A 27,020-nucleotide genomic window follows, 5' to 3' on the forward strand; every position below is an offset into this window, starting at 1 on the left:
AGGGGTAATCATGACATGTTGAGGAATAGTATTCCACATCAATTTCTTGATGTTATTAATTCTCTCTGTCCTATATTTTAACAGCAAAACTTGCTGAAGACAGAGGAGGCTTGTGAAGAAGCTGTTCTGCAGTTACTGCTGAGCATCTCTTCTCAGTGTGGTGTTGCTTTCCCTTCTTCCTGCCCTGGATCTTCTCAAGAGCACTCCCCAATCCCTGCTTTGTCCACGCCACGCGATGACCTCGCTCTGGATGTCCAGGAGGCATGGGATGATGTTCGTTTCTCATTGCGAAACTACTTACTTGGTAAACTCCAAATGATGGCTGAACCAAGCCAAACTGGGGGAGAACTGGGTGTTGGGACTAAAGTTCCTCAGAAGGTCTTGTACCTTCAGCAACTGTTATTCCTCTACCCTGATACAACGGTCCTCAGCTGGTACCAGCACCTTCAGACCAAAGCTGTGCTCAGTGTTCTCCGAAACTGCCAGAGCTGCAGCCCAGGTGGCGAGAAGGGCTTCGACAGACTGACTCTGGGCTTTCAAATCGCCTCGCCAACTCTTTGCTCAATGCTTCGAGAGGAAATCCAGGTGCTTAATGGGATTGCGGAACCACATAACATCCTGGCCTTTCTCAACCAGGTCTACCTAAACACAGTGGCACAGGAACTAGGAGTGCTGATGGAGAAGGAGATTGAGACGGCACTAAAAGACAACACCACGCACAGCAGCAAAGGAGGGAAGATGTCCACCAAGAAGTCTGCAGTAGGTCAGTGTCTTCATGTCCTTTTATTCGTGTTACACACACCTTGAAATGATACATTGATTTATAAACTGCAACGGCCAGTTTCAATTTATTTGACTCATTGCTACAGTACTGGTCAAAAGTTGTTGTTACTGACATTTACACAGTTTAATGGCTCAATGTATTTTGAAATTAAATGATAGAATAAATAAACAACTGGAGAATTGACTTTTTGACTTAAAGTAGAACATATGACAGCCAGACACACTTGTGGCATTCTTTCCAAATATTGAATATTAAAACCATTAGGGCTGTAACGATATGCGATATGAAATACGCAGGTACACGAACCTGTATCGCCATGTGAGAAGGCAGAATCGCGACACACCCCTTCCAACTCCCAGAATTATCCTTCCTGTCCAGGTCCAACTTTTAAGTCAGCAGTATGGCAACATTTCAGCTACCCGGTGGAGAACAATGATGGCAATCGTGTAGTTGACAAGACCCACACAATTTGCCGTAAGTGTTTCAAGAAGCTTCCCCAACCTGCTGGTAACGTGGTGTGCGCGTGGCGTTTCTGTTGCGTGTCATCCGCGGGGCGGCTGCGTGGCGTTTTCTCTTTCTTTGCACATCAGAAGCGTGTCTGACGAGGTGCTTCTGATGGTATTGATGTACAGGAGGCCCTATACTTCATGTTAAATATATATTGCCTATTGATACGAAGAAAACGTCGGCAGTAGCCTATTGACCATACAGATATATGGTATTGACGGCAAAATAGGCTACAGAATATTTCGTTCTGTATTGACAGGTTTAATATTTCAAAATCGATAATTATTATTAATATTTATTATTAAAATTAGGCCTATATCTGCATTTATGTTAACCTACAGACTTTCAAACATGAAAATGTCATTTATTAATATGTATTAATGTCAAAATAACATATAAACATCTTTTCCTATTCTATTTTGTCTGGAAACGCTTCCAACACGCTCGCGTGTCACATGAAAAATAGGCGTCTCTTCTATTTGAAGCATGCACGCGTGAGCAAGCATGCAAGCTCTAACCGGTTAACATGGGAGCCGAAATAAAAACGGACACGCCACACAGCCGAGACGCTCCCAGCACACTTGCAGTGTGTCCCCACAACCCAACAGCAGCAGCCTACACTGCCTAGTTTATTCCAAGCAAAGTTTCCAGCCAATTCAGATCGAGCACAAAAAATTACAGATGCAGTTGGAATTATGTCACGGGATATGCGCCCTTTTTCGGTTGTTGAAAACGAGGGATTCAAGTATTTACTTAGTGTGCTCAAACCCCGTTATGCATTACAGAGCCGGGTGCATTTCTCTTAAAATGTGCTACCAAAACTTCTGGAGAAAACAAAGGCTAAGGTGGAGGAAGGGTTGAGTACTGCTGAATCCATCGCAATCACCACCGATGGATGGACGTCCTGTGCCACAGACAGCTATATGACCATAACCGCACACTATATCACGGCCGATTGGCAAATAGCAAACCCCGTCTTCCAAACACGCACTGTGTATGAGTGCTACAGACAGTAAGCCTCAGTTACCTCTGTGCGAAAAAAAACATTAACCAGTTTTCTTTGTAAATGTAAGATTGATTGAAAAAGAATTTTCAAAATGCTCAAATCATCTCCACTATGGACTTTAGTTCTGTTTGTTTTTAACAGTATTTTATTACAAAGAAAACAAAAGTGTTACAGCTTTGGCTATATAGTTTAATTTACTTAGGTATTTTGTTATTAATTTGCATAGTTAATATTGTTATTTGGTGTTCAGTTTATACAGGTTTTTCAAATGTTATTTAATTCATTACACACACACACACACACACACACACACACACACACACACACACACACACACACACACACACACACACACACACACACACACACACACACACACACACACACACACACACACACACACACACTTCAAGGTTTGTATCGTACCGTGGGTCAAAAATCATGATACGAACCAAATTGTGGGTTTGGTGTATTGTTGTTACAGCCCTAAAAACCATATATATAGTTTTTTAGTTTTTTTAAACACGGATGCAGAAACATCCAGCCAGAAATGTGTTGTACTTGTAGGTTGCTCTGCTTTCACCCTTCTGTCCAGTTCATCCCAGGAGTTTAAGTTTGGAGATTGTGTTGGCCAATCCCTGATTTGAATCCTTTACTTCTGAGGTAGTTTTGACATAGCCTGAAGGAACTTTGTTGGTCATTATCTTGCTGTACTGTGAGCCCCTGACTAACTGTATACCTGAGTGAATTGCATGGCTTCAACTTGATATGGTAGTCTTTTTGGTGCAGGGTGCCAGGGTGCCACTTACTCTTGAACCAAAGATTTCTGTAGTTCACTGGCAACAAACTTTTTCTTATTCAGGAGATGGAGGTGTTCAACATTTGACTGGAAGAGTATGTTATTTTCAGGAGTCTGGGTGTAAATTTTGTTGTTGTTGTTGTTCTGAGGAATAGCAGGCGCTCAGCACTGTCAGAATAAAAATCCCAGAGCTGTCAAAATAAAAGTCCTCTTCCAGCACTCAGATACCAGTAATTAATAAAAATCAATAAATAAAAGCCTAATAACCTCCCAATATATTAGCCTTGGTAATTTACTGTGGTGGTGTGCATATGGCCTTTGGGCTGTTCTAGGCCGTTCTTGTCTGTAATAAACTGCAAGTGAATCTGATTTAACCAAATGTCTAGCTACATAAGACTAGTACGATACATATTCCTTATCTCTGGGCATCTTGAGTTGACTCAATCATTGTATATTTTTTAATGCATTATTTGCCAAATGCTCTCTTATTTTAAAGATGTTATCAATCACAAACCATTATATTTTTTATGCTATTCTTCTGATATTGCACCACCTAGTCTTTAAGTGACAGATCTGTAATAGACTCGCTTATCGCATCTCCTTGTACAGATGTCAGTGTCCATTTAGCTTATTAGGGCTTCACTTCCATTTAATTCACCTTCCTGCCACAATTCTCTAATTTTTACATGCAGCTGACGCTCCCCTTATTTCCTGGCTTTACAGACAGGCTGGGCTGAATAATTGGCCCCACGTCTATGGGGCCACTGGATTCAGGTGTACAGACCAACATGGGTCCCAGCAATCCCTAAAATGAATTAATATAGACACTGCAGGTGTGTATTGCTGAAAAGTGACTGGAATGTGTGTCAGATACTAGACTATGCACATAATGTACTTGCAACACTGTACCTGAAGCCCTTAGGCAAAATGTAATGATTGAAGTAGTAGTTTTTCTATTAGTCAATGACTAAGAGCAACACACAGTTATTGGCTTCTTTATGGCTGGTTTTCCAGCTAACAATTGTCTTAGGAAATCTGAACATGATGCGAAATCAAACAATGTGGGCTTTGACAGTTGTTGACAGTTGCAGGGTTTGTGTTTTAGCTGCATAGCTGAATTGTATTAAGTAAATGACGAATATGGGTTTCGCTTTCAATGGAAGCTATCAAAACAACCTGGCATTTCTTTTCTTTGTCTTGTTAGGTGTTATTTATTGTGCTTTATTCCTTTTCCATATTTTGCGGAAAGCCCGTCTGGGAGAAGTGGTGATGGGGGTGGGTGGAGGGTGAATCTTGACGCGCTGTCCCACGGGAGCGCCGCCGCTCCTGGCATCACACACTGTCAAAGCACTGAAGCATTTAACAGCTTTTCATGCGCAGATATGCCAGTTCCTTTAACCCCTCCATCTGAAAGGGATGAACAGACTTTGTTCCCCCCTCCTTCACCAGATGTGGGAGTCTCAGCCCTTTGTACCCATCTTCTTCCATCCCTTGCTTTTCATCCCTCTCACTTTATGTCATCTTCTTTTCCTCTCGACTTTTTCTTAGAGGTAATGGGGTGAGGGCTGGGCCCAGGAGACTGCCATACAGGTCAGCTGATCTGGAACAATGAGGAGTTTAAACCCTTACTATCACACCTCAGTGGATTTGTAGCAGACAGGATAAAGAACTGAAAAGGTGGAAGTGAATGAGTGTGTGTGTGTGTGTGAGAGAGAGAGGGAGAGAGAGAGAGAGAGAGAGAGAGAGAGAGAGAGAGAGAGAGAGAGAGAGAGAGAGAGAGAGAGAGAGAGAGAGAGAGAGAGAGAGAGAAAGAGAGATAGAGAGAGAGAGAGAGAGAGAGAGAGAGAGAGAGAGAGAGAGAGAGAGAGAGAGAGAGAGAGAGAGAGAGAGAGAGAGAGAGAGAGAGAGACAGTATGGCTGATGTTTGTATGTTCTTGCACATACAATATGTGCTGCCGATATGCTGCATTCTCGGAGGAGACTCTTAAAGAAAAAAAAAGAAAAACCACTTGAGAGTGGTCCACACTTGTATTTCCAGTTTCCTTTTCAAAAGAGTTTATACAAAGTATACAGTATGTTACATAATCATCAGGTTTTACGCAGGAGTTCATGCAGCTCAAGTGCTGTTGTAATTAGAGCAAAAGGGGGACAAACTAAATTGTTCTGAAACATTGAGAAATGTTTTTATTTTTTATTGTATTTTTTTTATAGAAGAGTATGCAATAAACAAAAAGGCAATTTAAAATAATTGTCACTAGTGATAATAGACTTCTGTACCCCACTGTATGTATGTACTGTACTTTGCAGAGGAGATTGTGGATGTTTAATGGGAAGTAGTGCTTACAGAAAGTGCACAGAAAATGCCTATAATTATTCGATAGGCATACTTATTCGATAGGCATACTTTCATAACCTATCATTATTCGATAGGCATACTTTTATAACCTATCATTATTCGATAGGCATACTTTTATAACCTATCATTATTCGATAGGCATACTTTTTTATAATAAAGTGTCTATTATCGGAGTGTCTGTTTACATCAAGTGCAAATACCTAACACCTAACAATGCCTGGTTTGGCCAATCAAAATTAAGCAAAGATGCACGTAACTTCAGAAGCGGTGTCAGAAGGGCGTAAGGCTCGTGGAACTTGGTTTTGATGCGATAGTCCCGGGTTCAAATCCGCCTTTTGCCAAGCTTGCTCGTTTCCCTTTTCCCATTACACATCACATCGGAAAGGAATTTATTAGGAAGAAAATATTCTAAAAGTGGAAATTAATTGCTTAACAAAATGTTTAATAATAATACAAATATTGATTAGGTAGAGGGTTAGGGGTAAGTGGAGGCAGGGCTTTTATTGTTCGATTAAGGATGCCATCGATTTAATAATTTTAATAAATATAATCATTTACACTCATACAACAATACTGTCAAAATAGTTTAATCTATCACTATTTGCACTATGAGTGCAAAAAATAATCTAGTTATTTACACATAGTGTAAATAGCATCTATTGCTATTTGCACTTAGGGCAAATAGTTGCTGACTAATATTATTGTCAGTAACATTTTATTGATTGCTCATCTATTGCTATATTTAACACTTAGTACTTAATTCAATGTATTAAACATATTTTTTCCTACATATTTAAAAGAGTTCTTTTTGAAATGTCATGCAACTTAAAAGAATATTCCGGGTCCAGTGCAACCTAAAATGATTAAAACGTCATTTTCTCTGCAGTCATCTTACCTTAGAAGAGAACTCTCATCCTGCAGTATCTGCCAGGGTGGTTAATATTTTATTAAAATACACTTCTCTAAATAGTTTCTTTCCCTGAGTTTACAGAGTGTCAGCTGTGGAGTGAAGGTGCATACTGCATACTTATGCAGAAATTGCAGAAAAAACAAACGTATCTGTTCTGCAGCTACTTTTTTTATTTAGTCCTCATTGTGGATTTCATTTTTTTGTTTATTTAGTGTAAGTCAAATTAATGATTGTGGGTATGTGTTGAAGTTGTTTACTAGAGGATTAATTTCTATATAATCGCTCAATTATGTCAACTGATTATGAAACACCACCCACTGATTTTGTTTTAGTAAATGTGTCTTACCTGCTCAACCTGTGGAACAACAATGATTGCATGCCAAAATGGACAGAAGTGGAGACTCAAAAATCAGTTACTCCTCCCCATAACAATTTAATAAAGATATCAAAACCTGTCATTTTTTTACCCAAAGAAGGGCTGCCCAACCCCTACTGCATCCCAGCTGGACTGTGCCTCTGGCGTTGAAGGAGCTGGTTTAGTGCGTGTCAGTGGGGGCGGCTTATAATGCCGCCTGTCTCAGTAAGCAGCGGGCTGCAACAGACAACCCACTGCACGCTACAGCACTCAGACTCCTTCAGGCCATCAGGGGGCTCCACATGTGGTCCGCTCAGGCCCCAGAGCCCCGCCAACCACAACACCACCCAGAGCGCACGTCCTGTTATGCGAGATGGACCGATCTTTGCATTTCCATTTTCATCTAGCTGCGTGCTTTCGCTTTCCCCTCCCTCTCGCAGCTCCATCCCACATTAAATGAAATGTAAACCAGCGCATATAAAAACAGCTCTAATCCCCAGAGCATCCGCATCTATACGTATCTCTGTCTGTGACTCTTGGCAGAGTCGTTGCCGTGCTGTCACTCACAGACAACGGAGAGCACCGCCGTTGACATGGCTGACGGATAAATGAAGCTTTTTTCTGAATGGCTAATGTTCTGGGTCAAGACGCACATCAGGGACAGGAACGCCGCCGAACGTCCGTCGTTTCTTTTTTTAAATCAACAGAGAGAGTGAGGAAATGAAATCAGTGGCTAAATTGTTGCGTGATTGCCCATTCCCTAAAGAGGCTGGGCATCATTTGGAGAAAAGCATTTAATAATTGCTTTTAGGGCCATGTCAGACACATGCAATTCCCCGCACTAATGGCCCAGCTAGGCAGAACACGGCCCCAAGGGTCAGAGCGGGACAAGCCAGCCAGCGAGAGCTGTAGATGCAAGTCTCTGTTTGTGTGTGTGTGTGTGTGTGTGTGTGTGTGTGTGTGTGTGTGTGTGTGTGTGTGTGTGTGTGTGTGTTTGCTGTGACATTTCTTATCATCATAAACACACTGTAAAGATTTAGAGTTTTTACAGCAATACCTGAGCTTAAAGGGTTAAATCAAGCAGAAATAGCTCTCTAATGTATTAATTGCAGGTCATTATTAAATAGTGATTATGTTACACACACACACTGACTCAGGTCCCCTGTTAGATAGTAAATCACGACGCCTGTGTGTTTGCTGTGACATTTCTTATCATCACATAACACACTGTAAAGATTTAGAGTTTTTACAGCAATACCTGAGTTTAAAGGGTTAAATCAAGCAGAGATAGCTCTCTAATGTATTAATTGCAGGTGATTATTGAATAGTGATTACGTTACACACACACACTGACTCAGGTCCCCTGTTAGATAGTAAATCACGACGCCTGTGTGTTTGCTGTGACATTTCTTATCATCACAAACACACTGTAAAGATTTAGAGTTTTTACAGCAATAACTGAGTTTAAAGGGTTAAATCAAGCAGAGATAGCTCTCTAATGTATTAATTGCAGGTCATTATTGAATAGTGATTACGTTACACACACACTGACTCAGGTCCCCTGTTAGATAGTAAATCACGACGCCTGTGTGTTTGCTGTGACATTTCTTATCATCATAAACACACTGCAAAGATTTAGAGTTTTTACAGCAATACCTGAGTTTAAAGGGTTAAATCAAGCAGAAATAGCTCTCTAATGTATTAATTGCAGGTCATTATTGAATAGTGATTACGTTACACACAAACTGACTCAGGTCCCCTGTTAGATAGTAAATCACGACGCCTGTGTGTTTGCTGTGACATTTCTTATCATCACAAACACACTGTAAAGATTTAGAGTTTTTACAGCAATACCTGAGTTTAAAGGGTTAAATCAAGCAGAGATAGCTCTCTAATGTATTAATTGCAGGTGATTATTGAATAGTGATTACGTTACACACACACACTGACTCAGGTCCCCTGTTAGATAGTAAATCACGACGCCTGTGTGTTTGCTGTGACATTTCTTATCATCACAAACACACTGTAAAGATTTAGAGTTTTAACAGCAATACCTGAGTTTAAAGGGTTAAATCAAGCAGAAAAAGCTCTCTAATGTATTAATTGCAGGTAATTATTGAATAAAGATTACGTTACACACACACACTGACTCAGGTCCCCTGTTAGATAGTAAATCACGACGCCTGTGTGTTTGCTGTGACATTTCTTATCATCATAAACACACTGTAAAGATTTAGAGTTTTTACAGCAATAACTGAGTTTAAAGGGTTAAATCAAGCAGAAATAGCTCTCTAATGTATTAATTGCAGGTCATTATTGAATAGTGATTACGTTACACACACACTGACTCAGGTCCCCTGTTAGATAGTAAATCACGACGCCTGTGTGTTTGCTGTGACATTTCTTATCATCACAAACACACTGCAAAGATTTAGAGTTTTTACAGCAATACCTGAGTTTAAAGGGTTAAATCAAGCAGAAATAGCTCTCTAATGTATTAATTGCAGGTCATTATTAAATAGTGATTACGTTACACACACACACTGACTCAGGTCCCCTGTTAGATAGTAAATCACGACGCCTGTGTGTTTGCTGTGACATTTCTTATCATCACAAACACACTGTAAAGATTTAGAGTTTTTACAGCAATAACTGAGTTTAAAGGGTTAAATCAAGCAGAAATAGCTCTCTAATGTATTAATTGCAGGTCATTATTGAATAGTGATTTACGTTACACACACACACTGACTCAGGTCCCCTGTTAGATAGTAAATCACGACGCCTGTGTGTTTGCTGTGACATTTCTTATCATCACAAACACACTGCAAAGATTTAGAGTTTTAACAGCAATACCTGAGTTTAAAGGGTTAAATCAAGCAGAAATAGCTCTCTAATGTATTAATTGCAGGTCATTATTGAATAGTGATTACGTTACACACATACTCACTCAGGTCCCCTGTTAGATAGTAAATCACGACGCCTGTGTATGGCTGTGACATTTCTTGTTGTCATAAACACACTGCAAAGATTTAGAGTTTTTACAGCAATACCTGAGTTTAAAGGGTTAAATCAAGCAGAAATAGCTCTCTAATGTATTAATTGCAGGTCATTATTAAATAATGAATATGTTACACACACACACTGAGTCGAGTCCCCTGTAAGAGAGTAAATCACGACGCCTGTGTGTTTGCTGTGACATTTCTTATCATCACAAACACACTGCAAAGATTTAGAGTTTTTACAGCAATACCTGTGTTTAAAGGGTTAAATCAAGCAGAAATAGCTCTCTAATGTATTCATGGCAGGTCATTATTGAATAGTGATTACACACTGACTCTGGTCCCCTGTTAGATAGTAAATCACGACGCCTGTGTGTTTGCTGTGACATTTCTTGTTGCCATAAACACACTGCAAAGATTTAGAGGTTTTACAGCAATACCTGAGTTTAAAGGGTTAAATCAAGCAGAAATAGCTCTCTAATGTATTAATTGCAGGTCATTATTGAATAGTGATTACGTTACACACACACACTGACTCAGGTCCCCTGTTAGATAGTAAATCACGACGCCTGTGTGTTTGCTGTGACATTTCTTATCATCATAAACACACTGTAAAGATTTAGAGTTTTTACAGCAATACCTGAGTTTAAAGGGTTAAATCAAGCAGAAATAGCTCTCTAATGTATTAATTGCAGGTCATTATTGAATAGTGATTACGTTACACACACACTGACTCAGGTCCCCTGTTAGATAGTAAATCACGACGCCTGTGTGTTTGCTGTGACATTTCTTATCATCACAAACACACTGCAAAGATTTAGAGGTTTTACAGCAATACCTGCAATTAATACATTAGAGAGCTATTTCTGCTTGATTTAACCCTTTAAACTCAGGTATTGCTGTAAAAACTCTAAATCTTTGCAGTGTGTTTGTGATGATAAGAAATGTCACAGCAAACACACAGGCGTCGTGATTTACTATCTAACAGGGGACCTGAGTCAGTGTGTGTGTAACGTAATCACTATTCAATAATGACCTGCATTTAATACATTACAGAGCTATTTCTGCTTGATTTAACCCTTTAAGCTCAGTTATTGCTGTAAAAACTCTAAATCTTTACAGTGTGTTTGTGATGATAAGAAATGTCACAGCAAACACACAGGCGTCGTGATTTACTATCTAACAGGGGACCTGAGTCAGTGTGTGTGTAACGTAATCACTATTCAATAATGACCTGTAATATTCAATAATGTAAATACATTGGTGTACCTGACAATAATCTTAAATGAGAGATGTGGACTGATCATATACTGTAATTATGAAGACACAACAGAGAATGAATTTCTTAAAGAAATGACTTTTCTGTAATGTATTAGGTATTATGTCTAAGGTATATTGTGTTTGTGTGTGTGTGTGTGTGTGTGCCTATTGTGATACCAGATGCCTGAGTAAACAAGTTAACTTATTTTAATGTGTTGACTAAAATACTAAAACACAAGAAGACTTGTGGACTAACTAAGTGTAGTGTGTTACTTGATGTTACATCTTGTAACTTTATTGCGACTGTGTAATAAATATATTTAAAAATAAGCTTCAAAATAAATTTAAGTATTAAAGTATATTTTAGGTTACAAATAAATACTTCTCAGTACATTCAAAAGAACACAGTTATTATAAAAAGACATATTATTACTTGACACATTATATAGTCTGTACGAAGCTTAACTGCATTTATGTTATTTATTTGTAAAGACATGTAATGGTGGAGATGGCATATATGCCAAATGCATATATATATATATATATATATATATATATATATATATATATATATATATATATATATATATATATATATATATATATAAAATGAAGACAGACTTGACTGCCAGCTCACTTCACATTCACACACAGCTCCACTGCAGACTAATGGAGGTCCCCTGTTGGATAGGTAGACATCGGTCACACACAAACACACACAGCTCCATTAGAGTCTATGGAGGTCCCCTGTTGGATAGGTAGACATCGGTCACACACACAGCTCCATTAGAGTCTATGGAGGTCCCCTGTTGGATAGGTAGACATCGTTCAGGTCCCCTCTTGGCATATTTTTTAAAATATAAAAAAATGCTTATTTGAAATTATATTATGAATAAGGACCTTAAAAGAAAATTTTGTATGTGATTTTTGTTTCTTCAAAATGACTAGAAACACAGGTCCCCTCTTGGATAGTGTAGAGTGATAGTCCCCTCTTGGTAATATAGACGTGTATGTGTGTGTGTGTGTGTGTGTGTGTGTGTGTGTGTGTGTGTGTGTGTGTGTGTGTGTGTGTGTGTGTGTGTTTGAGACGGCGGGAAGGAGAATGAAAGAAGGAATGAGGGAGCAGGCATGGAGGAGATGAAGTGGCAGCGAGTGTAACCCAAAGGGGAAATGCACTTCAGTGTGAGTTTAATACTCCAGGCCGGGGATTTGGCAACCTGCCACACAGCAATTGTTTACCTTTTTGCTCACTGGCTGCATCTGTTCTGTTTTGTAAACGGCACTAAACTATCTGCCCGTAAACACTGGAATCAATAACAACTGTTTGGGGATTTCCCAGCCTCCCCTACGATTCTTTCTTCTTCTTCTCTCTCCCTCGCTCTCTCTCGTTTTCTTTGTGTCATTTTTCACTGCCTCCCCCCCTTCTAGTCAAAGCAAGTGTGATGTGAATAGTTTACAAGAGGCTTTTTTATGCTGGAGAGCTGATATGGCTTTGCATGTAATTTTTATTTATTAACAATCCTTATTCCTCACTACACAACCATGTGTGATGTACTGTAACTTTCTGGGATGTTTTTACACTAAAAATATATGTAAAAAAAACAACAACTCTACACAGAGATCTTTTAATATTCATAGAATCTTTCCATTCCACAAAAGGTTCTTTATAGTGGGAAAAATGTATTTAGTTATTTTTTATTTTTATTTTTTTAATAATCTTAACACTTTAAAAACTGTTCTCTTTAAGGTTATTTTGGAAATCCAAAATGCTGCTTTTATGGCATCACTGCAAAAATTCCCTTTTGGAACCTTATATTTAAGGGTGTACAGGGACTGTCGTCTTAGTGCAGAGGTTCTCAACCTGGGGTCTTCAGCAAGGGGGCCTAAAGATGACTAAAAAAGATTTAAATCAAGATATTTGTAATCAAGAAAACAAGAAAAATATGTACAGTACTGTGCAAAAGTCTTAGGCACGTAAGTATTGCAGGAGGTTTTCTTCAAGCATTTTGGAGATGTTGTCGCAGTTCTTGTGGATTTTGTCTCAGTTTTTTCAGGTTCTTCATGTAATCACTGACAGACTCGATGTGGTTGAGATTAGATCTCTGTGTGGATCAAACAGCTGTTGTCAGACTCCTTCTGCATACAAATCTCACTGGAATGGATAATAACAATTGATGGCAAAATATATGTTTGAAAATGTAATCTGATATTACCTACTGACACACTGTTGCAAAATATATAAATAACTGGCTTAAAAATATTTGGTAACACTTTAGAATAATGGTCATTAGTTAACATTATTTAACTACATTAGTTAACATGAACTAATAACGAACCACACGTATAAAGCATTTATTAATCTTTGTTAATGTTAATTTCAACATTTACTAATGCATTATTAAAATCTTGTTAACAAACCATGAACAGCTGGATTTATATTAACTTACGTTAACAAATATTAACAAATGCAGACATGCACTGCTCAGGGTTAGTTTATGTTAGTTATTACATTAACTAATCACCATTATTCCAAAGTGTTACTAAACATTTTTGGGGGGTGAAAATGCTAACGTGCTTAAGACTTGTTCACAGTACTGTGTTTATTATTTTCTTGTTCTTAACCCCATGACATATGCAGGCATTCGAATGTTTTGGAAAATATCTTCTCTTGAGTTCTGCAGAATAAGTCATAGAGGCTAGGAGTGACATGAGGGTGAATAAATAATGAACTTTCACTTCCGGTTAAAGGAACAGTATCTTTAAACCATGTCTTTGTTTGTTTGAGTATAGCGATTGAATAAAGATTCAAAGGGTAATGAATTAGCGTATTGATTCATGATTCGGATCGCTAATGTCACGTGATTTCAGCAGTTTGGCAGTTTGACACGTGATCCGAATCATGAATTAATCCGCTGATTGAATCTTTATTTGAGGATTGAAAACAAACCAGGAAGAGAAGACAATGCTGAATAAAGTCGTAGTTTTTGTTATTTTTGGACCAAAATGTATTTTCGATGCTTCAAGAGATTCTAATTAACTAACTGATGTCACATATGGACTACTTTGATGATGTTTTTATTCCCTTTCTGGATATGGACAGTATAGTGTGCATACGCTTCCATACGCTCTCGGACTAAATATAAAATATCTTAAACTGTGTTCCGAAGATGAACTTACAGGGTCTTAAGGGGGTCGCACACCGGACGCGGAGCTCGGCGGCGCGCCACGCAGCGTCTCAGGTATCGCACACCGGACGTGCACATTTTAAAAGGCTACGTTTATTATACATTTCCCCAAAATATGTTTAGACTTTATTCAAGCTGTTGAACTCAGAATGTAAAACAAATGTCTTGTAGCAAAGGTTGAAATCAGTATACCTTAACGATAATATACTTTTAATATAAAGCCTTTAAATGGCGCTCTTTGGCGCGCCAGGATTCAGAACAACTTCCTGAGTCGCCGCGGACAGGCGCCGAATGCTGCCACCGGTGTGCGTACACTTATTGAAAACAATGTGTTCGAATTTTAAAGACGTGGCGCGCCGCCGAGCTCCGCGTCCGGTGTGCGACCCCCTTTACGGGTGTGGAACGACATTAGGGTGAGTCATTGATGACATCAATTTCATTTTTGGGTGAACTAACCCTTTAACAAACTCAATGGCTTGAGTTTGTTGAAACAATAAAGCAGTTCGAAAAAGTTTCATTTTTGCATTTAGTGTCACCTAACTTTTTTTCACAAAAATCTCTTGTTTTTTTTAAGGAGCAGCTTAGAGATTCTGCTAAAGCATTACTAGAAAAAATACACCTTTAGAATGACATGAGGGTGAACAAACGACTTTGAATAAGAATTTAATTGTATTAATAATTTACATCTTCCCCTATCTTAATCAAGGTCAAAATGATGATAGCTCAAACATCATCACTTTCAAGGTTCAAACCTGCAGTCTTTTGTGTCCTCTCCTCTGAACTGAAAAATGTAGTAACGGCTTTGTATTGTGTTAATGCACTTGGACCTAATAATATGACACGCTCTTACATTCTTAAAAATAATGTGCACAGGTACAGCTTTTACATCCTTTATTGGCTCAATCTCTTTGTTGTATTATAATTGTATTTAGTTTAAATTCCCTCCTGCTTTTTAATAGATTTTTCTCAAACCCTTGAGTAATGTTCTGTTAAACATTTCTGCCTCATCCACTGTGCTCCCAGGCCTTCCCTCTTTTACTACATCTGATATGAGTGTGATGCCCTTTTAACAACCCTGGCGAGGCCCTGACTCGCAGGTCTTTTCACAGTAAACGACACGTATCACTGCTCTCAACACCTTCAACACCTCCACCCCATCAGCGTGTTGTAATAACCCCCATTATGGCTTCAGTGGCTAGGCCATCCTCCCGCACAAGACTCCTAATGGTTAGCTATGAGAGAGGCCCTAATAAGCCGTTAATGGCGGGGTAATAAATAGCCCGACAATGGCTGGGTGGGAGGAAAAGACAAGATAGAATGACAGCGGAGCATTAAACATAAAGGTGATATGCCTGCTCTAAGTGTGAGTTAGTGCAGGGGGTGTAGAGGACAGGTGGGGTTCAAGGACATTTCTGAGAGGGATGGAGACAGAGCAAAGGGCGGTTGACTAGTTGGATGTTAGGGAAGTGGGGATTTGCAACATTTTGCATTATATGAAGATGGCAATGCCACAAAATTAGAACATTAACTATTATTGTCACAGTCGTTGTAAGGATTCTGTGTGCTGGGAACACATTTCAAAATTACAAGATGTCAACTTTCAGAGCTGTTCAGTATGTATGCTGTTTATATTGAGATTGAGAACATTCTCTATTATTAAAGGGAAAGTTCACACTAAAGTGAAAAATCCTGTCATTATTTACTCACCCTTGTTCCAAACTATTGTGACTAACCCTTCTCTGAGGAACACAATGAAAGATGTTTGGCAGAATGTCGAAGTTGCTCTTTTCCATACAGTATAATGTAGGTGGTTTATAATGTCCAAGATGTCAAAAGCACAGTAAAAGTAACATAAATGATGTCTATACAATTTATGAGCTGCATTATATTGCCAAAAGTATTGGGACACCCCTCCAAATTATTGAATCACTTCCATGGCCACAGGTGTATAAAATCAAGCACTTAGGAATACAGAAGCTTCTACAAACATTTGTGGAAGAATGTCCACAATGTCCACTTGCTCTCAGGAGCTCAGTGAATTCAAACGTGGTACCGTGATAGGTTGCCACCTGTGTAATAAGTCAATTCATGAAATTTCCTCACTACTAAATATTCCACAGTCAACTGTTAGTGGTATTATGACAAGCTGGAAGCAATTGGAAACAATAAGCCACGTAAAATCACAGAGCGGGGTCAGCGCATGCTCAGGCACACAGAAGTCGCCTACTTTCTGCAGAGTCATTAGCTACAAACTTAGTGTGGCCTTCAGATTGGCTCAAGAACAGTGCATAAAGAGCTTCATGGAATGGGTTTCCATAGATGAGCAGCTGCATTCAAGCCTTACATCACCAAGTACAATGCAAAGCGTGGGATGCAGTGGTGTAAAGCACTCCACCACTGGACTCTAGAGCAGTGGAGATGTGTTATCTGGAGTGATGAATCACACTTCTCTGTCTGGCAATCCAATGGGCGAGTCTGGGTTTGGCGGTTGCCAGGAGAACAGTACTTGCCTGACTGCATTGTGCCAAGTGTAACTTTTGGTGGAGGGGGGATTATGTTGTGGGGTTGTTTTTCAGGTGATGGGCTTGGCCCCTTAGTTTCAGTGAAAGGAAAATTCAGCATACCACGACATTTGGGAAAATATCCAACTTTGTGGGAACAGTTTGGGGATGGCCCAATCCTTTTCTAGCATGACTGCGCACCATGGCACAAAGCAAGGTCCATAGAGACATGGATGACTTTGACTGACCTGCACAGTCCTGACCTCAACCCGATAGAACACCTTTGGGATGAATTAGAGCGGAGACTGCGAGCCAGGCCTTCACGTCTAACATTAGAGCCTGAACTCACCAATGCCCTTCTAGAAAAATGGTCAAACATTTCCATAAACACACTCCTAAACCTTGTGGAAGATTTAGTTGAAGCTTTTATAGCTGCAAAGGGTGGGCCAACTCCATATTAAACCCTACAGATTAAGAATGGGATGTCATTAAAGTTCATGTGCATGTAAAGGCAGACATCCAAAAACTTTTGGCAATGTAGTGTATATTCCAAGTCTACTGAAAGTATAATATATTTATATCAAACAAAATTGTATCTATTAGTGTGAAGAACAAACTGAAATGAAAAATCATCACTTAACATCTTCCGTTTTCATGACTTTAAAAGTATAATGGACCATAAAAGCACTTTTTGTAAGCAAAAACTTGTCATTTAAATAGGAATTTGTGCGAGAGTTTCCCACCCAGATTTCACAGCATGTTCAAGTTTGTCACATGGATTTGCAGTGTTGACCAGAAAATAGTCAACTTCATGTTGAACAGAAAGCTGCTTAGTTTAAAAGGGACTTCTGTGTGAGCTGTGCTTCATTTATCGCTACACTATTGACAACGGTCCTTTTTGTCCACATAATTGCACTAATGTGACCACAAATCTGATGATAAAATGTAATTATTTGGCAGGATTGTATTATTATCTTTAATTTTTAATTATATTTAATGACATTATCAAATGTGAGAAAAGGGCAGGACAAGTCCATTTGCACTCCTGGTCTCTAGTTGGCATTGCAGAGCACCGGACACTGAAACATCAAGCACAAGATCTGCTTCTTCCTACAATCCATATAAATATAAACTGTTAACACAGCCACTGTTGTCTTTTCTACAGTGCATTGTTGTCTAGGGTATATATGTGTCTATATACATATAGAGATATGTATTGTTAATCCTGGAGTTAAATAAAGATATACAGATACTGCTATATACATACACATAGTACATTCCCAGTACACATGTGTTACTTGTGTCCTGCATTTGGTGCTTAATGCACAGATCTTATACATAATGCAGTATGTTTGGAGTGATTTTACTGACAGGCTGATGTGCTTGTATGAGGGGGAGCGAATCTCAGTGGAGTGGATCTCCATGCATTCATGTAGTAGTTTTCCCAGTTCTGCCTCACAGTCTCCCTCTGGACCCCATTAATGAAGAGCCAAGATACTGGTATGACACGCTTACCTGTGAATAAAAAAAAAAAATATATATATATATTGAACACACCTACACAGACATATACGTACATCACAAATTCCAAGGCGCTCACTAACTCACCTCATGGGGTCAGTCTTTGCATCTATATAATCTACTAGCTTGCGAAATGATAAAATTACACAGGGAGAAAAAAGCAAAAGAAATTTAGGGACGGTCAATGTATGTGCCTGATTAAGTTGGGAGAAATGAGAGAAGAAGATTGTTGTCATGTTGTCGGCTTGGTGATAACAAAGTGACAATATGGTGTTAGAATCCAGAGGCGATATTGTTGCAATTATTGGGGATCCTTTCTTTTTATTTCCCCCCTCCCTCCATCGCCTTCCCACTCAATCTTCCTGGAGCTTTCATAGCTGGGGCTAATGCCTTCCTGATCCACTCCCCAATGCCTTTTCTGTCAGAGGAAGTCATTTAAGAGCACACACAAAAGTATTTGTCGAAGTGTCTGAAAATACCGCAGCCCTCTTCTCCGCGGCCCATTCTTCAGGCCTAATGCGGAACATCCCCTGGGTGATGGCTTTGGCAGCTGCAGAAATGGGAGAGCCACGCTGGAGATGAGGGTCATCGGCGGGTTACAGGAGAAAGTTTGTGCCCAGCAATGTTTGACTGTAGATTTGAGAGGAAACTTTACGGCCTCTGTGGGATTGGTGTAGATTGGGAGGCCGCGGTTCATAGCCCGTCTGGTGTCAAATGCACATTCACAAAGTCTTTCAGTTTTTATTATTTCATTTATTTGAGAAATGTGCAATCTTGGATTCCAGTGTTACATGTTTATTGTTGGAAATGTCCTTAAAGTAACCTTCAATAACTTTTACAATATACATTTTCCAAAAATGCATCATGAAAAATGTTATGTTATGTTGAAGTCATATTATATAAGATATAAATTAAAAATAATGCTCTAAAAATACCAGCTTGGAGGTCAAGGTTTTGGTTGGTTAGTATGGTCCAGTTAGCCCCTGCTGGCAGATACCATATACAATATAAATTGTCAAATAATATATTTTTTATGTAAAAAATAAAAAAATAAATTATATATATATATTAAATTAAATTATATATATATATATATATATATATATATATATATATATATATATATATATATATATATATATATATATATATATATATATATATATATATATATATATATATATATATTTGCCCTCCAAAATGCTTTTGAGACATATTTAAATCCGATCACTCAAACCACTTCAGGAGGTGGCCTGAGATGCATTCTATACTAAACTGTCTGGAACAGTGTAAATGCATCTGGTTGTTTAAACCATTTATGGAAATTTTACCCCTCCCAAAAAATGAAAAAATATATTATGGGGTATATGACATGTCATAGCCAGAAATGACGGTGCTACTGCTACACGCATCCCCGCAGATGAGGAGCCGAGTCTGTCTTCAGCAAAACTGCAGCAAATGAAACTGCAAACGCTCCACACACAATCATCTTCAATAAAAGTATTGAAACTAAATGATATTACCAGTGCTGATGCCGCTCTTTCTCCTATTGCAGTCTTTGCTCTTGAAATTAGCTGATGATGAATAAAATGTTGCTTTCGTTGACGTGAACTACATACAATTTACATATGGCGCAGGAATTAAAGATTTGATTTACATTCTTTTTGCTGAAACACATTTATTTGGCCAAGTGTAAATGGAAATTTGTAAATTTCAACAAATCAGATCATTAGGAACCAGGTGTAAACAGGCCCATTCTAATATGCTTATTTGGTGCTCAAGAACATTTCTTATTATTGTCAATGTTGAAACAATTGTGTTGCTAATGGTGGAGCCTGTGACATTTTTTCAATATATTTGACAATATATTTGAAATGGATTTTTAAAATAAGTCAACAATGTAATCCTTGCTGAATAAAAATATTATATTCCTGCCTAAAAATATGTACTGATCCAAACTGTGAGTTAATATTTAACTGTAGTATAGTAGATGTTTTACCAGTGACATACAGTATATTGTTTTAAAGACTTTTGAAAGTAAATGTGTGAAATGGACCTGAATGCTAGTATGGAGAATTTATTGAAGGCTGTTGTGTAGCGTAACTTTTCTGGACTGATGTTGATGTGCTTACACGTCAAATTTCTAAATCCTTAACCAATAAAAAATGTCAGTGCAGACCTTCAAACTTGGAATCTCCAGAGAGGAACCAATCAAATGAGATTCAACAGTTGGATATTAATTTGATGTATTGGTCCCTGTGTAGTTCTGCACATCTTTAAAATCACATTGGCATCTAAACTAAATATATGTATAACCCACAATCCTAATGTTATATGCAAGTTTAGTGCTGGTCAAGCTGGTGGACTAGCATAGCCATCCTGTTCATCTTCAAAATTTTGCTGCAGAAGCTTGTCGATAATATATATATATATATATATATATATATATATATATATATATATATATATATATATATATATATATATATATATATATATATATATATATATATATATATATATATATATATATATATATTTATTTATTTATTTATTTATTTATTTATTTATTTATTTATTTATTTATTTATTTATTTATTAAGCAATTTCACTAAAGAAGACTAGTTTACATTTATTTGTATTTAACTATTTTATCAAGTGCTTTCACCTTAAGTAACCTCCAAATCAGGAAAATCAGAAGAACTCTATCATACAAGAACCAACGATATTTGAAGTACCACAACACTAAGTTTCAAGAGTAAGCCAGAGTAGTGGAGAAGTAAAAATGAACAAAATATTTGAGCTAATTGATAGGAAGTGCCTTTGTTTATGGTTGTGGTTTAGTTAAGTGCTCAAAGAAGAGTTCCACTATAAGTTTGTGAAGGACTTAGCAGAACGTACGAAGGTTGAAAGCTCAACCATAGAACCATAACACAAAATATTCTGTTTTGTGCATGACTAACTCTTTATGTCCATTTACAGCTCCTCAGGATCTTCCCCAAAGAGGGCGAAACTTCTGTCTCACCTCCCATCAGCTCAGGTGCCTGACCCAGCTGACCTCCACCTTACTGGAGCTGGAACAAAGTGTGGAGGACCTGGCAACCCATCTGGGTTTCCTTAACTGTGCTGGAGAATCAGTCTGCAGTGTCAAAGGTACACTTTAACAACCATCACTAAACATTACCACATCCAAATTTGAACTGGAATCTAATCCATTCCATACAGGTCAGTACGACACAGCAATCCTGATTTTAAAGAAAAAAAATCTGTCATCATTGACTCATTCTAATGTCATTTCAAACCTGAATGAGTTCCTTTGAGAAGATATTTTGTAGGAGATTCTGTGAAAATGTCTACAATGAAAGTCGTTGTTTTGATCGGTACCGTTCAAATGTTCGGGGTAAGTTATTTTTTTGGTTTCACTTTAGATTAGGGTCCAATTCTCACAACTTTTGCCTCAGTAAACTCCTAATTACTACTTAATAGTTAGAAAGGTAGTTGTTAAGTTCAGGTATTGGGTATGATTAAGGGATATAGAATATGGATTTGCAAAATAAGGCATTAATATGTGCTTTATAAGTACTAATAAACAGCCAATATCCTAGCACGCTAATATGCATTTAAATAAGATACTAGTTAATAGTGAGAATTGGAGCCTAAACTAAAGTGTTACCATTTTTTAAGAAATAGCTACTTATTTAGCAAATTGATCAAAAGAGACTGTAAAAACATTTATAACGTTACAGATTTGCATTTTAAATAAATAATATTATTTTGAACTCTTGCTATTCATCAAAGAATATTGAAACAATATATCATGGTTTCCACAAAAATATCAAGCAACACAACCATTTTCAACTATATAATAATAATTAAAAAATTGAGCAACAAATCAGCATATTAAAATTATTTCTGAAGGATCATGTGGGATTAAACACTGAGAGTAATTGAGTAATGGCAGCTAAAATATATGTTTGCCAGCACAGGAATAAATATGTTAAAATACAAAACAGTTATTATTTTACTGTATTCTTGATAAAATAAATGCAGCCTTGGTGAGCATAAGAGACTTCTTTCAAAAACATTACTTAAACCCCAAACTTTTGGATGGTAGTATATATTCAAAAACAACTTGTTGGACAAAAACGTCTTCTTTTGTGTTCCACAGAATAAAGCATGTAAGTAATTCAAGCTTGAAACAATATGAGGGTGAGTAAATGATGACAGATTTTTGATTTGTATCCCTTTAAATATCATAGTTTCTAATCTCGTAATCAACGAGATGCCCATAGCAAGCAAATGTCACCCTCTATCAACTGTGAAAACATAGACAGATAACTGGTTTATGTTGCTCTCAGACTGAATGTGATATGTGCCAGTCAACAAGATATATGGTTGTTGTTGTTCTTCTTTTTCCCCCCCGATGAATATCAGCATAGTGTAAATAAATGGCAGCCGATCAAGATTTCTGACAACAGTCTCCTGCAAATCTGACATGTGAAATGATTTGTCACCATGGGAGCGGAAAACCTCCAGCTATATTGTGCTCGACGGAGCCTTTAAATACGACAAGCCTCCAATTCTTGCGTATAATAGCGACATCTCTACAGGCAGCTTATGAGACCAGACTGCTGGCCTGTAGCATTACCTTGTATACATATGCTTTTTTTAATGAGAATTTTCTCGCCTTTCTTTTCAGCTCTTTTACCGTTCCTTGTGTGTGTGTGTGTGTGTGTGTGTGTGTGTATGTATGTGTGTGTGTTTTTTTGCATATAGAAACACTTATACACGCACAAATTGAGGAGGCCGGAAATTTCTTTTCATTTATTTTTTTTCTGCTATGAAAGTGACTGGTGCGTATAGTAATTTCTGTAAAGGTTACATTAAAAAACAGGACAAGCAGAAAAGGGCTGGATTTACTGAGAAGTAAACAGCCTTTAAAGGGCAGTTATCCAAATCATTAATTCAGCCAATCAAACGACTTAATTACCAGAAATTCATCAGATGGGCTTAAAGGTCAAAAAGTGACATGCTGGCTGCTTCTCTCCTCCTTCGCCTGGCTCGGCTCTCTCTCTTCTTCAACTAAATTGCCTCGCCCGGGGTCTCACTTCCGAAGCGTCTGATTAGAAAAATGCGGCCTTGATGCATGCACTTTTAATTTGCCCACAACAAGCACACACACACACACACTTATCCTCCCTCTAACCCTTCCATGGATTAGCCCAGATATATGGCCATAGCTATCAGGGGTTCAAATCAACTCCAAAGCCTCCAAATTTAACAAAGCTTACTGTTGCAATTACCGCGTCCACTTTTTAGTTTTTCCCCCGCTTTATTGGGTGAATCACGTTGTTGTTTGTAGGTTGTCACTGCACAGAGGAGTTTAATATGTTGGCCTGACCTGACCCTGACACTCCACACATTGACTTCTTTTCCAAAGGCACCATGTAGAGCGTGAATGCATATGCTAATATGCTAACGGAACATATGAGATGTTCCTGCGTGAAATGTTTTAATGAGCTGGAAATTAGAGGATTTGGAGCTTGCTTCCTTTTGTAAAGCTGTAGTGGGAGTTTACTGTAGATGCATTGTGAGTGTTTTTGCTTTTTCCATCCAGGTGCCCTGAAGAAGGTCAGGGATGATATGGAGCTGACGGCAGCAGAAGACAAAGCCACTACTGATCTTGTTCTGCAAAGCACAGAGGTGATACACATCCTTTATTTAATCACTTCTGGTGCAAATACTGTAAAACAGTACTCTTTTCCATGTCACCATTATGACTTTTGAAGCAATCCTCCAATATAGAATTTTACTAAGTGTGTTTTTATTGTAATCAAAAAACTCTATTGCTCTTACTCAGGGTTAAGGTTTAAACAATACCCTAATCCTAAATATTGGGTCAGAATACTACAAACACGATTCCAAGAAAGTTGAGACACTGTACAAATTGTGAATAAAAAAGAAATGCAATAAATAAAATATCTCATACACTTATATTTTATTCACAAAAGAATATAGATAACATATCAAATGTTGAAAGTGAGACATTTTGAAATGTCAAGCCAAATATCGGCTCATTTTGGATTTGGATCATGAGAGATACACATTCCAAAAGTTGCAAAAGAGGCCAGAGAAGTTATATGTACAGCCAGAGGACCAATTTGCAACTTATTAAGTCAATTGGCAACATGATTGGGAATAAAAAGAGCCTCTCAGAGTGGCAGTGTCTCTCAGAAGTCAAGATGGGCAGAGTATCACCAATTCCCCCAATGCTGCGGAACACAATAGTGGAGCAATATCAGAAAGGAGTTTCTGAGAGAAAAATTGCAAAGAGTTTGAAGTTATCATCATCTACATTGCATAATATCATCCAAAGATTCAGAGAATCTGGAACAATCTCTGTGCTTAAAGGTCAAGGCTGGAAAACCATATTGAATGCCGGTGATCTTTAGGCCCTTAGACGGCACTGCATCACATACAGGAATGCTACTGTATTAGAAATCACAACATGGGCTCAGGAATACTTTCAGAACAGGTCCCAACTTTTTTGGAATCAGGTTTGTAGTAAAAAAAAAAAAACTCCCAGAACAATCCGGCAACACCATATTAGTGTGTTGGTGAATTTTGCATGGGCATGCAGAACTATACATTATAATATCCTTAAATGCATGTTTTGAAACCATTAAAATATAATCCAGTCTGATTTTGCATGATTTTTATGCGTGCGCGCGCGCGTGTGTGTGTGTGTTTAGGTGGTGTCTCTTGAGTTTGGGTGGAGAGCTGCATTCAGAGACCTCATTCCTCAGATGGCTCACTGTGTGAAGGTGGTGTTGGATGACGTGTGCAGTAAGAATCTTCAGCAGGAGGAAGCAGCACATGCATCGGGCTCTGCTAACATTTCCATAACCCCTGTTGCCCACAGACATGGGCCAGAGAGAGACTCTCCCAAGATGGTGGCAAAGGTAACTTCAGCCATTTAAAGCCGCACTTGTCTACTTTTGCTCTCGGGGTCCCCCTACAGTTTGGAAAAAATAAAGTCCTCAACTACTGTCGTAAGATCTGTCATCCTACAACAGGGGATGCCATCGCGCGTGCATTTGTTGACATGACAACCCTGATAGCCCTGAACTAGTGATCTTGGGTCGTCTCATAACCCGCGGGCCCCGTATGTCTATTTAATGGTCGCGGGTGCGGGGCGGGTTGTAAAAATATATACAGTGGTGTGGTGCAGGCCAAATAACTTCATAAAAGCATCCCGCGGGTCGGTGCAGCGCTAACATTTCCCCTGAACACTGCAAGAGGAGTTCAGAGTTCTTCTGGCGTCACGTGTGAAATGTCTTCATCCCAGGTAACGTTACAGTCAGTGGCATATGTTTCAGCATGTCATATGAATATAATTTCATGGGTTTTATTTTTTTCAAACGCCAAATAATCACGATGCTCACGTTTACAAGCCAGCGTCATTATAGTAGTCTATTGGTTACCGTTTTACAGAATCTATATGATACTTCAGTTCAATGTTTGAGTGGTAGCTCACCGTAACAAGCATGACAGCATCGGTCGGGCGCGCCTCCTTCAGCTCACGCCAACGAGCAAACGCTGGTCACATGTTGATCCTCGTCCTTTAATCCCATCACTTTTTCGTTTCCTCTTATTGCTTTCCTCCAACAAAACCTTTTCTTTCTTATTTGTCTCTGCTGCTTCTGACATGACTATTATCCGACGAACACAGTTGGGCTCGCACGTCCGAATTTAAGGAAGTGTGGGTGTTGCGGAAGTGACGTATATGCCGTAAAGCAGTCAAATTTTGTAGTTCTTTTTGTTCTTGGGTTACTACCCGAAACCCGAAGTTTAAAAGTACGATTAAAAACGATACAGACCCCATCAGGCTATGGCAGACGTGTCATTCAACCTATTGTAAGTCGATTTATCGTCACAAGAGTCTTGAAAATATATTATGAAGATTGAAAAGTTACCTAGTGCTGCTTTAAACAATACATTTAGAAACACACTCACACTCACAGACAAACACATTCTTGAATAGGTGATTTATGGGGACTCTCCATAGGAGTTATGGTTTTTTAACTTTACAAACTGTATATTCTATCCCCTTTCACTAACCCTCATTATACATATTTGTGTCCTCATAAACAACTTATTACTGCACACATACATCCACATAATGCATACAAAATAGATATATTAAAGGTGGGGTAAGGGTTATTTTTTAACCCTTGACAAAGTCCAATGTCCAAGTCCAATGACAAACTTGTAGCCAATCAACAGGTAAGGGGCGTGTCTACTAATGATGGTGAGGAGAGCGCACTTAGTGCACGTCATTATTCAAAACAGACGACACAAATTACGAACATTAGCCGAGAACTAATAAATGCTGGCTTTTGCTTGAATATGCTTGTGTCAAGTTCGTTTCTTTGTTCATTTGTGAACGTATTGTGGCTCACTTCAACGATCATAAAGTCCCGTTCATTTCCACACCGTATGGAGCATCTAAATCTCCTCACTGTCTATTTGAGGCGTCAGCTCACAAAATGTGTCTGACAAGTAAGATACTATACTCCTAATATATGTTTGCTTATTTTTTTCATGATCTATATAACTCTATATAACTGGTCATAATTGTAATATGTCGTTAGCTGGACTGTGTGCTTGGGTTCTATCGAGTTGTTCATGAGAACTGTTTGTGTTTTTGTGATCGCTATAACTCAAATCTTGTCATAATTGTAATATGTCGTTAGTTGGATTGTTGTGCTCGTGTAATATCGATTTGTTGATGAGAACGGTTTGTGTTTTTGTGATGGAAATGGGTGACTTTTTCT

The 27,020-nt window shown here is 38.3% G+C and overlaps 1 protein-coding gene across 2 annotated transcripts in view; it reads left to right on the plus strand.

Moving 5' to 3' along the window:
• kiaa0825 (KIAA0825 ortholog) overlaps positions 1-27,020 on the plus strand; it is a 197,834-nt gene that overhangs the window by 15,083 nt on the left and 155,731 nt on the right. For both annotated transcript variants that reach the window (XM_067438213.1, XM_067438211.1), the window contains exons 3-6: positions 85-763; positions 21,166-21,336; positions 23,801-23,886; positions 24,936-25,145. In XM_067438213.1, the coding sequence (XP_067294314.1) occupies positions 85-763; positions 21,166-21,336; positions 23,801-23,886; positions 24,936-25,145 (1,146 nt within the window). The remainder of the gene's footprint in view (positions 1-84; positions 764-21,165; positions 21,337-23,800; positions 23,887-24,935; positions 25,146-27,020) is intronic.

Source organism: Pseudorasbora parva, chromosome 3 (assembly GCF_024679245.1).
Source record: "Pseudorasbora parva isolate DD20220531a chromosome 3, ASM2467924v1, whole genome shotgun sequence".
Lineage (NCBI taxonomy): Eukaryota > Metazoa > Chordata > Actinopteri > Cypriniformes > Gobionidae > Pseudorasbora > Pseudorasbora parva.